At 38.7% G+C, this 18,625-nt stretch overlaps 1 protein-coding gene across 5 annotated transcripts in view; it reads right to left on the reverse strand.

Annotated features, from left to right (window-relative positions):
* Window positions 1-18,625, reverse strand: part of WDR7 (WD repeat domain 7) — a 352,131-nt gene that overhangs the window by 52,463 nt on the left and 281,043 nt on the right. For 3 of the 5 annotated variants that reach the window (XM_006116571.3, XM_075932629.1, XM_014570212.3), the window contains one exon: window positions 14,398-14,497. In XM_006116571.3, the coding sequence (XP_006116633.2) occupies window positions 14,398-14,497 (100 nt within the window). Of the gene's footprint in view, window positions 1-5,224; window positions 12,446-12,484; window positions 13,629-14,397; window positions 14,498-18,625 lie in introns of those variants that run through there. The other 2 variants (XM_075932630.1, XM_006116574.4) reach the window with 2 other exon arrangements.

Raw genomic sequence — 18,625 nt, forward strand, 5'->3', positions numbered from 1 at the left:
TTATTGTGGAGTGACCATCCTGAATTTTTGTTTTTATATATATTTGTTCAGACCCCGGAAATCTAGAATGGGTCACCATCCTCCATTTTTCCTTTCTGTAAAGAGTAACAGGAATAAATCCTTTCCCCCTGTGGTGAGTAGCTACTAGTTCTATGGCTCCGAGGTGGATAAGTCCTTGTGCCTTCATGGAGTGGAGGACCTCACTGGTGTTGGCTGTGAAGAGTTTGAGACCATCAAATGGAAGATCCTCTATTGTGGTCTGGATTTCCCGTCAGAATGAGGAAGATGAGCGCCACAGTGCATGATGCATGACTACAGCTATAGCTGTGCACCTGGAAGCTGTGTTGGTGACATTTAGTGTGGCTTGGAGTGCTATGTGAGATATTAGTTTTTCTTCAGAGACCAGTGCCTGAAATTGCAGTTTCTTGTCTTGAGATATCCTCAATGAAAGTTTGTATTTTGGTTGCATTTCATTAATAGCCCCATATAATAGCCACCCCGAACTGCAAAGTGAAGGAGAAGTATACTTTATGCCCAAATGCTTCCACCCTTTTCTTATCTCTGTCAGGTGGGGTAGTCTTGAATTGTTGCTGTTGTTTGTTATTCTGGTTAACTGCTTTCACTATTAGCAAGTTGTGAGCATGGTGTGTAAATAGGAATTCGGTGTCCTTAGAGGGAACAAAGTATTTCTGATCTAACTACTTGCTCATGGGTGTGATAGAGGCAGATGTCTCCCATATCAATCGCGCAAGTGCAGGATGGCTGCATTAATGAAGAGCGCTATTTTAGAGGAGGAAGTGGCTAGTGATATGTCTGTGAGCTCATGCTGGTTATTCTGAGACTTCTAAAATAATATTGAAGTTGTCTGCCAGTCTCTTAAAAGAGGTCCTGGAAGCTCATGACACTATTTATATATTTTTGTTAGTCTGTAAGGTACTACAGGACCATTGTTGTTTTTTAAGTTTTTCTAAGAAACAGTGTTGCTGAGGTGGGCATCATGACTGCTGTTTTCTGTCTGGCCAGGAACAGTAGAGAAGGACCTGAGGAGTCCTGATTTTGCATACACTATTTATACACTGACAGCTCATCCAAATAGAGCACACACACAGTCTAGTGGGAGGAGGGTTATTGCTGAGAAAATCTCCAATCAAAGGTGCTGAGACACCTCTTGACCTGAGTGGAGCACCCACAGGGGTAGCTCTCGAAGGAGAACTTAATCTTACAAGACACTATGGGCACATCTACACTGCATCTACATGCAAGCCTGTTATTTCGAAATAACAGGCTTATTCCAAAATCAGTAACCCACATTTCACAAGAAATAACGTCTATTTCAAAATAGTTATTTTGGGGCTTATAATTCCAAATAGCTTATTTCAAAATAAGTGCATAGTATAGATGTACTTTATGGTCCTTCCTGGGACATAGTGCTCTGTACTTCACAGAAAGCTTGCTCATCACCTGGTGAAACTGGGCACATCCTTATGAACTGAGAGAGAAGCCATCTTTTAAAATTTACTGATTGCTTCAGCATAATATTTCTTTTAAAAGAATTTTTTCATTTTTTTCCTGACAAAACTATTTTCCTACCAAAGCAAAAAATTTTAAGTTAAGACAACACCAAAACTTGAATAAATGCAATCATTTTTCAAAATGTTTTTCAAAATGTATCTATTTTAAAAGAATATAGTACTGTTAATTTACTCCAGTTTAAACAGAACTAGGTTCAGAATACTTTAAACACTACACAAATTTTAAACATAACAGAATTAATTACAGGTAAATAATAAATAATCACTTTTATGGAAAAAAATATACTATTGTATCCTACAGAACTGGCCCAAAGTACATTTTATAATAGTGTTAATACACTGGTGGATTATAATAAATTATTACAAAATCATGTTACAAAGAATATATGGATAATTTTTTTTAAAAAGCTGACAGCTAATTAAGAGAAAGGCAAAGTGTACCTAATGAGATTTCTATCTATCATAGTTATTTTAGTATCCATCACTCAAGTTTCTAAGATTCTGAAAATTATCTCAGATTAACATCTTCACCACGTATATTTATCATTTACTCTTTTGAAGTGCCCTTCATTAGGAAAATGTTTCAAAAGAAGTTCTGCTACAACCACATGTACAATTTCATTCTCATTTTCAAAAATACAATATAAGACTTGTAAGATCCTCTTTCCTTTAAACAAAATAAAATTTTATAGTGCGGTGTTGAACCTTGGTATATAGGATCTGCTAAAACAAAGCACAAGACACAATCTTAAAATTGCTACAACATTTTACTCCACATACAATAAATGTTCTCCAGAAATGTAGCAGTTGTTCTAAGGCTAGATCAGTTGGTTTCCAGAGCTGAGTAGCAATAAGATAGTATGTTTTATTATGAGTGTCATGGAGACGGTGTGAAAAATCAAGAGCCACAGGCAGTAAGCAGCAGTGGGTCAATAATGTTCACAGAGACATTGTGTAGATAATCAACAACAAGGCCTTAGGTTCTCTATGCACTGCAAACAGCTGAAGGGCAAATCAATACAGCCATGGGAAGGACACTACCCTGTTCCACTTCCCACAATACACTATTACCACTGCAGGAAAGCACCCTAAAAAGAAAGTAATTCAACATACATATACAGCTAACATTAAGCAAAAGACAGTAAAATAACAGTAAAAAAACCCTATATTTTTTCTCTAAAATATGTTTAAAATCTATGTAGCTAAAGAGAAACATGATTAAACATCCTCTATATACCGAATTATAAACAATTACTAGAAGAAAGTGGCATGTATTCAGAATACTTATGTAATACAATAAGGGCTGTTGACTGCAGTCTAAAAGGAATAAGTGCTTTTTAGATAGACACTTGAAATGAATAACAGTTCTAAATTCTAAATATATGGGTGAAATGCATTAAGTTTTATTAAATTGTAGATCCCAAATTTATATTTTAAGTGCAATAATTTGAATATTTTCAAAATTAATTCATAGGAAACAGATTAATAGGTTTATATGATACAAAATAAATATTAGAAAGAAAAAGCATATTGTAATGCAGATTATTGATATTATGAGAAAATATTTACAGATATTTTAAATAAATTACACTTTATTAAATGTATGATACTGACATTGCAAACTTTTAAGTAAAAAGCCCAACACAAAATAAATGCAACATAAAATAAATGTTGATTTATTATTTCTTAAGGAAAAGGTGATTCTCCACATCCATCACTGTATTAATCATTAGATGTAATTTCTCAATTCTGCGTAGAACCATCTTTCTCATAAGCTGAATTAAAATATGCTGGAAGGAAAAATGACTACCTATACAATAATTGTTTATGGTAATTCAAAATTAAAATGCCTCCCTGTTTCCTTCAACCTGACAATAAAATCCTGACCATTAACAACACCCTTTTTCATAGAAATCTAACAACTGCATCTAGCAGAATATATACAAATGACAGAACCTTGTTTTGCTGCTGAGCATGATCATTAACTCTATTAGAAAGTTCATGAAAAAAATACCACACTTTTGTGCTAAATCTTAAATACATTCAACTACATTAAAACGCCACACTATGCATATGTTATCACATACATGGCTTCAGAAAGATGCTTGCTCTAGTATAACTGCATATGAAGGATAACAGTATTTACAGACTTATTTTAATCGGTTATACATATTTTAAAGTGCAGAATAAAGTGCTACCATTTTCTTTAAGTCTCATTCATTGCTAACACCACGAAAATAAAAAACGAAAATGCATGCATAGATATTTTTCTGATATTTTCTGATGCATTTCTGATATTTTTCTCTTATAAAGATCCAGAATTCCTAAATTAATTCTGCTCTGACATACCATATCCTAGCAAGCAGCTGCTGAGAGAGAAAGAGAGGCACTGTAAAGCTAGTGTCTCCACTCTAAGGTTCTTTTAATTAACTACAGGAAACCAACAATAAATACACCAATTGATTAAACTTGTACTTGGAGCTCTGGTATAACAAAATTTGAAAGTTGGAACGGTATTCTTTGGAACCCCCTTATTACGGCATCATTAAAGGCAGTTTTTCATATCTGTCGATTATAATGCCTAATAAAATCACTTAGACTGACTTGCTCCTGCTGCTAACATAGGGACAGTGAATCTAATGTGAGTGAAATTCCCTCTGACAATTGGGAAAGGGAGGAGTGGCCTCTGCAACAGTACCCCTTCTAGATCTCCCCATGGACACCATTGCATGGGTAAGAGCACTCCATGGTAAGTCTTCCTCCACAGGACTTTAGGAGCTGGCAGGAATGGGTGAATCAAACGATTGGTATCTACTCTAGAGAAATCTTGGAATGAGAAGCAATAACAACTCATGCAGAGTCCTCTCCACAGCAACTCCTACATAAGACGAGGATGGTACGGCTCCTACAGCAACCAGACTGTCAAGGCAACAGGAGCCAGTGAAAGCCAAATGAAGGGGTATATACAAGTTGACTATTGCCTCAACAGATCATAAATTACTCTTCACTGCTTCTGTGGGATTAGGAAACCTTTCCTTTTATCCTCTCTATAGCTCCCCTTTCCCACTCTAGCAGGGCTGATAAGAATCTTCACTGGGCCCTGGGTGGAGCCAGCTCTGGGCCCCCAGAAGGGCCAGAGCCAGACAGGCCAGAAGGGTTGAATATGGCAGATAGCATTCCCCAGCCAGCCCTTCAACATCATTGGGGGCTCGTGAAACTATTAAAAGGGCTTAGGGCTTTAACTGTAGCATCAGCAGCCGAGAGCCCTGGCCCTTTTAAAATCCCCAGGTCAGCTCCCTCCTTTGTCACCCCACCTCCCATTGGTGGCCCTGCCAGCAACAGGTGACGTCATGAGCCTCATGGAGCTTTCTGGCCTCCTTCTGCCAACATCTCCATAGAAGAAGGTGAGGTCTCCATTTAGTAGTTGTAGATGTACATTAAATATCTATTGTGCAAACAGCTCCCAGCAGCAATCATAATTTAACTGTATTTTGTTTTAATCAGTTGGTCACAAAATGGCAGTTTTCTCCCCAAAATATTCTTTGAGTTTGGACCTACAATGCTGACCATAGCCAGATTTAGATTTGTATTCAGTCAGGGTATGTCTACACTACCACCTTAGTTCGAACTAGGGTGGTAATGTAGGCAACCGGAGTTGCAAATGAAGCCCGGGATTTGAATTTCCTGGGTTTCATTTGCATAAAGCTGGGCGCCGCCATTTTTAAATGTCCGCTAGTGCGGACTCCGTGCCGCGCGGCTACACGCGGCACGGACTAGGTAGTTCGGACTAGGCTTCCTAGTCCGAACTACCGTTACTCCTCGTGAAATTCAAATCCCGGGCTTCATTTGCAACTCCGGTTGCCTACATTACCACCCTAGTTCGAACTAGGGTGGTAGTGTAGACATACCCTCAGGGAATTTATTCTGTAAAAAAGATGGAAATTTGATGGGGAATAGATTGATGTTTGCAAAACTAGCAAAAATGTGAATTTTTCAATGGCTTCAGGGTAATAAGAATATTTTCACATAATTGTATAGGCATTCACAGCAATCATAAAACTGCCCTTTGAAGTTTTATAGCATGTGCTATGATACATAAATATTAATATTATAGATCTGGTATTCATATTTGTATCTTATTCCTTGGACCAGATATGCTATTCTGAATATTAACCAACATATGCATTTATACAAAACTGAAGAGATTTTCAAATGGCAGGTGCCTAACTACCACTGACTTTCAATGGGAGTTGGGAGCCTAACTGCCATTTTTTGCAAATCTGGCCCAGTGTTGTTAGTTGAAATGTACTGTGGTCTGCTGGAAAACATAGCATACAATTGGATTAATCAACCAGAAGACCCATTCTCTGAATGATCATATTATAGTTCAAAAACACATACTTGTGTTTGAGTCAACGCATAAACATGCTCTGTTTATAAATTCATTTTGGACTGTAATGGAGGGCTTTTTTTCTAAAAACAATTTTGAAAAACATTAACATTTCTTCTTTCCTATACATGTGAATTCTGTTGGTCATATGTATGCTAAACCAGACAGTCTGCTAATCCATCTCCCACCAACAGGAGGTTGAGCTTTTCCATGGGAACCTTAAGAACAGATGGAGCACCACATCATTTGTTTGTGTTTTCCTTAAGAATAGCAGCTAACAAGCTACTCTATGTGCTAAGTTAATAAATAATGAAGAGAAAAGACATTGTTTTTTAAACTGAATAATCTAAAGCTCTTTTTTGAAACTCAGAACTGTAGAAAGAGCCTGTATTCAGACACATATAATCAAATAAACTAACATTTGCAGGAAGAACATAGCATCCTTTCTGTGCAGTTTCACATATGGCAATCCAGGAAGCTGTATAAACAACACTAACATTTTCAAACTCAATGTCTTGGTTACAAGGCCTAATTAACAGGAATAACTGAGCGCCCAAATCTCCTACTACATTTAATGGGGAAACTGTGTTACTTATTTAAATGTCTAGATATGGATTTAAGAGCCAGATTTTAAGCACCGAAGTTTGAAAAACTGTCATTTGTATCCAGATCACTAAAGAGAGGTGTGAGTTCTGCTGAAGTATTATCTAGCTGCAACTTCAGCTCTTTGTGTAATTGAACAAAAGAAAAGTTAGATGAGGTAATACCTTTTATTAACCCAACTTCTGTTGGAGAGTCAAACAAGCTTTCAACCCACACAAGACCTCTCTCTTATCTCGCTTCATTGAAGTCAGTCCAATAAAAGATATTTCCTTGGCCGTCTTGTCTTTCTAATATTCAGGTGTCAACAAGGCTACAACTACATTGCATGCAAAGGGGAAGTGTCTCTTTTGAAATACATCTCTGCTCTGTAATTTCACAAACAGGACCTTTCTATATCGTATCAACACTGGTCTCTGGATGCTTTGCCTATGATATAGCAACTGTCCTTTAATAGCCTACTCTGAAGCCGGCTGAAGTTGTTCTAGCTAATTGCCTCTTTCTTTTGCTTTCTATATTTATATATCAAAAGTAGATACAACGATCTGGTTATTCTACATGGGCTTCTATAGAATAAAATGGAGATGAAATCACAAATGGATAAGTCAATAGTACAATATTCACTGACTTCAGTTGGGCCAGGGTTTCACCCAGCATCTAAATTGATATAAAGGAAGTTGACTATGTCCTTTTCCATATAATAAAGGTTTTTAAAAAAATATAATCTAAGGTGTAAATTTAAATAAATCTAGCTATCTGCTATAGTCTACTCCCATATATACTTTTAAAATCGGCTGTTAAAGAATGCCTTTTCAGATTAGTCTATGTTGCTTGGGAAGGGGCTTACGCTGAATTGAAAAAACAGATACTTTAATACCAAAAGAAGAGTGACCATATTGGAAGGAGTGTTATACTGACACATATGTACTGCTGTAACTGGTAAAACTTTCTTGCGTTGAAAAGGCCTTACATTTTCAATAACATTGACACAGACAGCAAAGGCAAATGTCTCGTCCTTGCAGACTCTGGTTTTAGAGAAAATGTAGCTATGAAGGTTTTCACCATTGAGTGGTACATCGTTGTTAATTTTTTCAACACAATGACAGCTGGCTATTGTTAAAGGCATTTTAATACCAAATTTCTGATGACTCTTCATGGAATGTCATAAGTAACATCTGCAGTATGATCTAGCGTTGTAAAGATTACAGGAACAATAGCTAAAATGTTACTGTCCATTGAAGTAGTCAGTTTTCCCGGCAACTATTAAAGTAACCAGACAAGTCACCTGGCTCTAGAAGTACTTTTATGCTTTCTGCACTCAAAATTGTATCTGCAGTTATACAATTCGTTCTTAAACTTATTTTGTCTGCTGGATTCTTGAAATATTTATCAGATAAATCTATAAATTGAACTAATATAAGATTGTCATCAGTCTGCTCCCCTATTTTCATCTCTCGAAAGACTATTCTGATCATCCTCGTTTGAAAGTCAGACACCATTTTAAATTCTCTCTCAGGATCAAAATACCCTTGCGGTCACTAGAATATGTTAAATAGAAAATTAGAGGCAGGCCTGCTGACAGCAATTCCAGGCCCCAGGGAGGAACAATCAGTGGGACCCCATGAACATAAGCCACACCCTTGCGGACATAGTCTGTCTGATGGTTGGGTGGTACTGAGTCTGCACTGGCTGGTGCCCAATGAGCTGCCAGCTGTGCTGCTGGGTGTGCTCTTTTGGCACATCCAGGCTTTCATATGCCACCTGGTAGAGTTGCCAATTGTCTAATCACATAAAAGCCAAAGAACCTGGTCCCATTCCCTGCCCTGAAGCCATGCCCTTTTCCCACCCCTTTTTTGAGGCTCTCCCACTACCCACTCCATCTCCCCTCCCTCCTTTGATTGCTCTTCCCCACCTTCACTCAGTCATTTTCACCAGGGTAGGGCAGGGGAACAAGTTGCAGGCTCTGGGACGGAGTCTGGGATCTGGGAGGAAGTTTTGGTGTGGGCTCTAGGCTGGGACTTCGGATACAAGAGAGAGTGCAAAGGTACAGGCTCTGGGAGAGAGTTTGGGAGTGGGCTCTAGTCTGGGACAGAGGAGGTACAAGGTCTGGGAGAGAGTTTGGGTACAATCTCTAAGTGGGGACAAGAGGTTGGGTGCAGGAAGGGTTGAGGGATGCAGCACTTACCTTGGGCATCTCCAGAAGACCTACACACCTCTCTGGCAACAGTTCCTAGGTGGGATGGCCAGGGATTCTCTACAATCCATTGCTTACAGGCTCCATCCCTGTAGCTCCTGGCCAATGGAAGCTGCAGAGTCAGTGTTCAGGGTGGGAGCAGAATGTGGAGACAAGTCCCCCCCCCCCCCCCATGTTGCTACTGATGTACTGGCTGCTTCCGGGAATGGCACAGAGTGAGAGCAGGCAGGGAGCTTGACTTAGCCCTGCCACACCACCACAGGGCTACGTCTAGACTGGAGAGCTTTTCTGGGATACTGGGGGGGGGGAGGGGTATCCTGGAAAAGTTATGCAACTTCTTAACGATTTAGATATTGGTATAGAAAGTACGCTTATTAAGTTTGCAGATGATACCAAGCTGGGAGGGATTGCGACTAATCTGGAGGATAGGGTCATAATTCAAAATGACCTGGACAAATTGGAGAAACGGTATGAGATAAATAGGATGAAGTTTAATAAAGACAAATACAAAGTGCTCCACTTAGGAAGGAACAATCAGTTTCACACATACAGAATGGGAAGCAACGGTCTGGGAAGGAGTACGGCAGAAAGGGATCTAGGGGTTATAGTGGACCACAAATTAAATATGAGTCAAGAGTGTGATGCTGTTGCAAAGAAAGCAAACATGATTCTGGGATGTATTAACAGGTGTGTTGTGAGCAAGACACGAGAAGTCATTCTTCCGCTCTACTCTGTGCTGGTTAGGCCTCAATTGGAGTATTGTGTCCATTTCTGGGCACCGCATTTCAAGAAAGATGTGGAAAAATTGGAGAGGGTCCAGAGAAGAGCAACGAGAATGATTAAAGGTCTAGAAAACATGATCTATGAGGGAAGGCTGAAGGAACTGGGTTTGTTTAGTTTAAAAAAGAGAAGATTGAGGGGGGACTGCAGTTTTCAGATATCTAAAAGGGTGTCATAAGGAGGAGGGAGAAAACTTGTTCATCTTGGCCTCTGAGGATAGAACAAGAAGCAATGGACTTTAACTACAAGGGAGGTTTAGGTTGGACATTAGGAAAAAGTTCCTAACTGTCAGGGTAGTCAAACACTGGAATAAATTGCCCAGGGAGGTTGTAGAATCCCCATCTCTGGAGATATTTAAGAGTAGGTTAGATAAATGTCTATCGGGGATGGTCTAGACAGTATTTGGTCCTGCCATGAGGGCAGGGGACTGGACTCGATGACCTCTCAAGGTCCCTTCCAGTCCTAGTATTCTATGATTCTAAGGAACGCATCCACTTTTTCGGAACGACTTCCAAAAAAACGGACGCATTCTTTCACCATCCCTGTAATCCTCATTGTATGAGGAAGAAGGGATATTGAAAGAGGAGGTTTTTCCAAAATTTGGCTCCGTGTTGCTGGGACAAATTTTGGAAAAGCTTCTTTCAAAAGAAAGGCAGAAAAAGATACACAAATTGTGGTTCGCAATTTGCGTATCTTTTTCCGACCCTTCCTTGTAGTGTAGACCTAGCCTAATAGCGGCGCCTGGGGCCCCTAGGCAATTTTGCCCTACCCCCCACTGACTGGCCTAATTAAAGGGGACTACTTATTACTGTCAATTTTCCCATCCTCCCTTTCCACTATACTGATGGCAGATATTTTTTCTTTTAAAAATGTTACAGGATTCAGATGTAAAGCCAGTCAAAGCCTATAGATACTACCTCTGCTTCTTTGAAAGCCAACATCTCTTCTCCTATAGTCCCATTTATTTTGCCCTCTTCTCCTGTATCACAGAAAGCTCTTCCTAGTTGTAGTACAGTTATCCATATTAAGACATGGACGATTTTGATTCCATGAATGCTAAGCACCATCCCACAGGGGTTGTGGGTGAGGATCTCGAGAGATCAGATTCTGAATATGAAGCCTAACAACAACTGATGGGATTTGTTCCTCCCCCTAATAATTTCTCTTATTTGTGACACCCCAAATGTTTCTGACATTACAACCATGGTATTATTTAAGAAAATCAAAACTGAAAATGGTAATATTTAATTATCCTGGATGTCCTTCCCAGTCAACCTGGATTATCTGCCTCTTCACATGATTTTTTTAAATAGTCTGAGGGACAGTAAGGAAACAGGTGGTCTTAACTATTCCATTAAAATGTCCATTTAACTAAAGTATTCTTCAAACCATTTATTGAAACAAATCGAGATTTCCAGTAATCTAATACAATAAAATGTCAACTAAAAATAAAAATAGGGCATTTATGGAGAAATGCCTTGCAAACATTAGCCAGAGACAATGTCTTTTAACATAGCCAATTGTTATTATATAGAATGCACTTTAAAAGGAGGGGGGTTGTAGAAGGGGGAGAATCAGCAAGATAAGACACTTTAGCATGTCTGCCAAACCAAGGGCAAACCAAGCCAGAGGGAAGATTTTAACTGCAGATTCAACCACAAGCATACATGTAGCTAGCTGTAAGCACTTAACTAGCCTGTCTATCAACACCTCGAATGCCTTTTAACTATTTTAGACCAGTAGATAATTTGAGACATTTTATGGCACATTTTGGAAATTCTATTGTGGGGACATACTTCCTAGAAAGAGAGTTTCTTTAGAAATAAAAATACTCATCTGTATATCCAGAAGTAATTTCAATAAATGAATCTAAAGTTAAAAATTTAAAATGCAAAGTGTAGGATAAACATAGTAGCTAAGAATTGGTTATGTTGTCATTCTTCTTAAATGGAAATATTCAGGCACAGCAGAGCGACAGTGAAGTAGATGGTTAAATACATAAAAATAAGCATAAAAAGTATACTGACTAGCCATAGCCAAGAGAGATCCAGATTTAGGGGTTATCTTGGATTTTAATTCCCAAATTCCAGGGAGACCAAACCACAACAAAGATATCCTGACAAGTTTCTGACTGGACAGAGATACTCAGCACAAAGTGCTACTATGAACCTGAACTCTCAGTGGCTGTAGTGGAAACTGATGCAGTGTTCGCAGCATGTTTGGCAAAGAGGGTCAAAACCATATTTTGAGACAAGAGTAAGGCACTGACTCTGTCTTTGCAGCAAGAAGGTCAGGCTGTAGCCATGGTCTGAAGACTGCAGGGTAGAATAGCCTCTATGGGCAAGAAATAATATTATCCAGAGCAAACAGTGTCCCCTGCTTTGATACGTCAAGGCTGTTCATGTGATAACAGTTCACAGTGATAGGACACATTCAATTATAAAAATCCAGACTATCCTTCCATAAAGGCCACAAGATTTACATAATAAGAGCTAGTGATTTCAGCTTTCAGGTGATATTACAAACAAAAAACACTTTAAAAATGTCAACTGTCGCTCTGATTTGTATGTTACTAAAAGCTTTGTAAGTTTGACTGAACGGATTCAATATTTAAGTCAAACAGGATATGTAAGCAGGTTGATGTCTCAGGGGATCAGAAATAGGAAATGGAGACTTTCACATCTTGCTTGTCTGCCGGTAAAGTTTGTTACCATCATATGGCTGTTTGCAAAATAAATCTGGTGCTCTCAAACCAATTCCCAATGGACAGATGTTCACATAATAAATACCACCACAAATGACAGCCCTGCTAGTCATTTCAGCTGAGAAGTCAAGGATTAGATGCTGGGAATGGAGACTGAACTACCCTCTTACTCTTACATGTGGTCTTTTCAGGTAAGAGGTGAGGAAGCATGAAGAAATGTACCATTGTCTTTCTGTTTTCCTGTTCTATAAACAAACAGAGGATTTCAGTCTCCATGGCTATCAATGTGGAAACCTACAAGCAGCATTATACTTATACACAAAATTAGAAAGAACAAATAAAACCCACAAAACAAAATGTGGTCAAAATTAGGGCTGTCAAATGATTAAATAATTTAACATGATTAATCATGAGATAAACTATCGTGATTAATCATAGTTTTAATTGCACTACTAAGCAATAATAGAATACCATTCACTTAAATATTTTTGGTGCAGTGGGGGAACGTGCATTTTGGGAGATTGTTTTGTGTTTGTGTTTGGGGGAGCCTGAATGCTTTTTCAGTCGGTAACTGCTTTTGGCAGCATTTACTCTGGAGCTAGCAGAAGCAGACAGCCTCCCTCTGTTCCCCAACCTCAGCTCAGCGGCAACTGGGTACATTCATGGGAAGAGGGGCACAGCCCTATATCAGCGCCTTGACCCCCCACTATGCACAGTAGACAGGAGGTAAGCTGCTAGTATGGAGCAGCATGCCAACAGATGCCTCCATGGGTTGAGGAGGGAGAGGAAGTGACAGCATCAAGGGAGCAAACCAGTGGGAAGAGTGGTACCTCTACCCCAGAGGCATACAGTAAAACTTCTATAAGCATGGCACCCAGGCATGTGATTAATGCTCAATTAAAATGTGTTAATTTGTTTTGAATTAATGTGTTAACTCAGACTGACAGCTTTAATTATTGATTTTTATGACACACATTTGCAGTATAAAAAAGATAAAGAAATTGACAATTCAAAGAATAAAGGAGCATACAAATGTTTAGCATATCTGGCATGTAAATACCCTGCAATGCCAGTTGCAATAGTATCATGTGAACATCTGTTCTCACTGTCAGGCAGCAGTATCTCCCATAAATGAAACCTAGCTTATTTGTCTTAGTGATTGGTCAAACAAGAAATAGGACTGAGTGGACTTCTAAGAGCTAAATTTTATACTGTTTTGTTTTTGAGAGCAGTTACGTAACAAAAAAAAAATCTATGGGTGTACATTTCACTTTCATTGTAGAAATTGCACTGTAGTATCTGTATGAGGTGAACTGAAAATACTATTATTTTTATCTATTTTACAGTGCAAATATTTGTAATAAAAGTAATAGTATAAAATGACCACTATGCACTCTGTATTCTGTGTTGTAATTGAAATCAGTGTACCTGAAAATGTAAAAAAAAAAAATCAAAATATTTATATACATTCAAATTGGTATTCTATTATTGTTTAACATGATTAATAATGAATATTTTTAATCTAGTTAATTTATTTCACATTAATCGCTTGTGTTAACCATGATTAGTTTATATTTAATCTAAAAGCTTTTGGAATTCTACCAGGGCTTTAACTTATCAGTATAACTATCAGTAATCAGTAATAATTCAATTTTCTGAAAAGATATCAGCTATAAGCTACCATGCAACCAAGCTCTCCTCATTCCAAAATTATAGCTGAAAAATTACCCTGGGCAACATATTATTCTGAATTTACATATTATAATGCCAATCTAACTATATATTTTGTTAAATGCCAGAAAAGATAATACAAGCATATTTTATAAAGGGAAAAATAACCCCTTTATTGATAAAAATAAAACTGTAGAAAAAATAATCATTACATTTTCTTGATACTGAAAATCAGACAAATATAAATCAGAATTCACATACAAGAGATTTATTTCATAAGAGTTTGTCACAAGTAACGCCTTATTTGGAGTTTCTGTTATTAACTCATCTATGGCAGCCATTCAGTCACAGTGAATGAAGACAGTAGGGCTTTATGTACTTTGAGTCCTTCATTAAACTATTGATCCCCTTAGCATTATCCATAATGTTCCAGCAGCTCAGCATGTCAACTGGTGCAGAGCTAGTCCTTCTTTCCTTTCAATAACTTCCACACACTATGGGGAGAAAGTCACAATGATTTATTTACCTGACATTTTCCAGTCCGGATGTCGTAGAGGGCCACTGAACCATGGCGAGCTCCAACTGCTATTCTGTGACTCCGCTCATAATAGCTGACCATGTAGAACCTGCAATGAACGTTATAACAAGAAACAAGTGAGATCAGACCTGCTTTCATGCTGTTAAAAGTTAATTGGTAATACATTTTGATCATTAATATTTGTGCTTGGAGATATTTTATGAAGCTATCTTTTGATTACTAATCTCCAATACACTTTTAATTTAGCAAATAAAAACAATGGATTCCTAATAAAATAATGCAGCACCCTAACCAGACATTTTATTCCTAGGACTTATGAATTTTCTTTCTCCAGTTATAACAGCGTGCACAGGCATTGTAAGATATTTGAATAAACATGAATTTTGCTATAATAAAACAAAGACTGACCACTCAGATACCGAATAGTTAAATACGAGCCTTTCTGCACTGAACAATACCAAAATATTTCTGCTTGAACATCAGAAAGAAAAGACAGGATGTAACAGGAGGGAAGGGGGCACTGCTGCCCATTAAATGAAACTGGGCTCAGCTTTCCTATTCCAGCACAGGTACTCCAAAATAGGCCAATGAGTAACCAGGGTAGCACCTATAGGGAGTTATAAGAGATGGTGTGTCAGAGCAGACTGAGTCAGTCAGGAGACAAAACAGGGGGAGATGAGAGCTGCCAAAGAGAGGTCACTGGGAGACAGCTGAAGCAGGTATGCAGCAAGGGGTTTGCTTGTTGGTGTCCCCATCCCCATCCCAAGGGCTGAAGAGGGTTGATGGCAAGAAGAGCAGCAAAGGGGATACCTGCTGGCTCTAAGCTGGAGAGTTGGAGCCAAGGGTCATTGTGGTCTGAAGGAAGGGGGAACAGTGGATGGCTTTACTCACTGGCATTTGCTGCAGAGCTGGGGCCTAAAAGAGGTTCCCAGTTGAGAGGCTGTGGGAATTCCTATTGGGAGGAGTGAGGTTGCATCCTAGAAGGAAGGGTTAGTGTGGCTATATTACTAGAGGGATGAAGGAGGACTTGCAAGGAGGCAGAAGACTCTGGGCGTGGCAGAAAACATTTGAACCAAGTGTGTATTATGTTAATGGCCACGAGATGTGTGCTTCTAAGGACTCCTTGCACTAGTATAATACAGATTATGCTCTGGGATTTTTGAACTATTTTTAGTTCATAAGTTACATTGATGGACTTGAAAACACACTTTCACAGAGTTTCTATCAACTCAAAAGGGAAACTGAGGCAAGAGATCACCAGGGGGTGCCCAGGAGGGAGCCACTTGGTTACACAGAATCATTAAAAAAAAGATAAGGAAAAAACCTCTGAACTCATGACAGTATCTTTACACAGAATGCAGTAAAACAATAACAGGTATTAAGGGCAATAATATTCTTCCAGCTGAGGAAGAATTGAGAAGTATGTTGTATTTCTTAATGTCACCAGATACTTTACGCAGCACATGCACACACCATTAATTTAAAATACAAAGTCACTTTCAAAGCCCAGACAACTATTACACCTCTAACATGAACCACAATGTCAAGCCCTAATTCCAAAGTCAAGTCCTTTGGAACTTCAGAATACCTCTCTTATGAAACACAGAACTGACATTATATTCTTGAGAGTTAAATCTCACAGTACCAGGTTTTATGTGAGACTTCTAGAGTTATTCTGTAAAAATATGGTGCTGACCACATATCTGGCTTAATACACCACCACTGGATATATCACCTTTCTTTCTGAAGGATGTACACTGCTGCATCATCTGTACAACGTACCAATCATACATTTGTTTCTATGATGCAGAATATTAGAAAGAACGAAAGAAAGAAAGAACGAAAGAAAGAAAGAAAGAAAGAACGAAAGAAAGAAAGAATGAAAGAAAGAACGTAACATGCTGTTAAAACACTGATGTTTAGTTTTGATATAGGAAAATAGGATAAAGGGCTTGAAGGGAATAAAGAGTCTGGATTATACCTTTAGGTCAGTGTTTTGAAGGAGTAAGTATATAAATGTAAGGACAGATTCACAGAATTGGCCCCAGCATCTGTTGTGAGTCAGGAAAGAGAAGGCCAGAATCTTGCCTTGTCTGCCTGAACAATCAACACAGTTGCTCATCCTATTTGTCAGCCCAGAAAACCTCACTTAAAGCCAGTAATTTAAAAGCATGTGCTTGCATTAACTAATGTACTTGACAAATAAAACATTATCTGGCATCCTAGGTTTCTGCTCTGCCAATGCAAACCACAAGGCTCCAACTGCCTCCACATATAGCTATCTAATTGTCCCAGGAACCCAATTCCCCAAAGGCAAATGGCTTCACAGGGTCAATCCCTGTGGCAGGAAGCGTGACCCCACAGAGAAGGTTCGTCATATCTACTCCCACCAGTGGTATCACTGACATCTGCTACCGCCCTACCTTATTATCCACTTGGAAACAAATTTTGGCACACTACCTTGAGGCTTATATAAAATTCTCAGGCCCTATCGTCCCACAACTTCTATCTACAGCAGCTCCTCTATCCATGTACTACTGCAATTACAAGGACCTGCACATTAGAGCATAAAAAGCTGCTAAGACTGTTATCCAATACTTTAACTTATGTTCTGTGCTCTGTCAATACAGAACACCCCAAATCCCAGATCCATGTGGGTGGGAAGATCTCTGACTGCTTGGCTGCCCTGAGAAATGGAAATGTTTTCAGCCTCAATAACAAGCTTCTTATTTTCCTCCCCTGGCATCAGCTTGGTCAATCTGTTTGATTTCTGCGCTTCTAGATTCATCAGTTAAAGTCAGGATTGAAATTATTCTGTCTTATCACTTCGCATTAAGGGTAAAAAAAAAAAAAAAAAAAAAAAGACATTAGAAGCACTGGCATAGCCATGTGTAAAGACTGCAATCCAGGGGGTATGCAGTGGGAACGAGTATTTGGGGTGAGGTAACTTGTAATACTATGGGCAAATAGATGTCCTCAAGGTCTTGCCATGTCAAATTTTACTTGCCTGATTTAATAGAGTATTTGTCTCAGGTGAGGATTAAGTGGAATTTGTAACTTTTGTACATACAGTATTGCTTTATCCCTCATTAGTTCTGCTACATCACCGCCTGGATGAAATCCACATGTTTGCAGCAGATGTAAGAAATGAGAGCATCACAAATTACCGGACTAAAGCAGACAATATAAATATCGTTGCTGGATTTAAGTGCCCATTTAGATAGAGAGAGCAAAGTTAGCTTATTATTTGAAAAGAAGAATCAGACTACATAACAAAATTTTGCTTTTGTTATTTTGTTAATATAAAACCTTCTTGAAAAAGAAAGGGAAAATGCAGGCAGGCTGCTGTGGCCTAAAGCATATGCACTGCAGGGCACGCACATGGCTCCCCAGGGATTTAAGGATGACCCTGGAGTCCTTCAAATTGTGGAAACACGAGTCTGTTTTCTCTGCAAAGAGACCAGTCCCGGATGGTGCCATCAAAGGATGGTGCATTGGACTTCTGTTGGAGGCCAGCAATCATTCGAAGAAGAATAAATATTTTTGTTTTCATTTGTTTAAAGTTCCCCACAACAATTCTAGTTTGTTTGCATTCAGTTCTTGACTATTTGTTTAACATGCTCCAACTCCATTTAGAAAGTTTGTAAATGAGTAATATTTTCTATAAAAATATCTAGTTATATATTTTAATTCTATCACACTTTCTAAGTTTCCAAATAGCACAGTTCAGCTGACAGATAATGATTTCAAAGCAGCCAATCTACATCTAAATTTAGATTCTACAGCAATTCCACTCCTGCAAATCCAGCTGATGTATCCATGCACACACTTGGCAGCTTAGTGGAATCTATGCTCTTAGTGCTGGGATATTATTGTATATAAAAAAGCTGTGGTGAGCAAAACGACAAGTTCCATCTTAGCATCCCCTTCATTTTATAACCTCAGGAGTTTTGGTCAAACTGACTAAATTAATGCGATTATAGTTGCAGTGACAGACACGCCCCAAATTTAGAGGTGGGGCTGCAGGTAGCGATCTGCACACACTTTCCCTCCCTTCCCAACTCCCTCCCCCTTTCAGAATGAAAATATCAAATGTTATTGGGCAGCGTGACCCCTTTTCAGGGATGCCAATTTTGGATGTATGTATTCCTGTAGCTTTCTTGATATTACACAACCTTTAATTCCTGGAGACTCCAGGCCAGTCCTGGAGGGTTTG

The sequence above is a fragment of the Pelodiscus sinensis genome, chromosome 6, assembly GCF_049634645.1.
Source record: "Pelodiscus sinensis isolate JC-2024 chromosome 6, ASM4963464v1, whole genome shotgun sequence".
Lineage (NCBI taxonomy): Eukaryota > Metazoa > Chordata > Testudines > Trionychidae > Pelodiscus > Pelodiscus sinensis.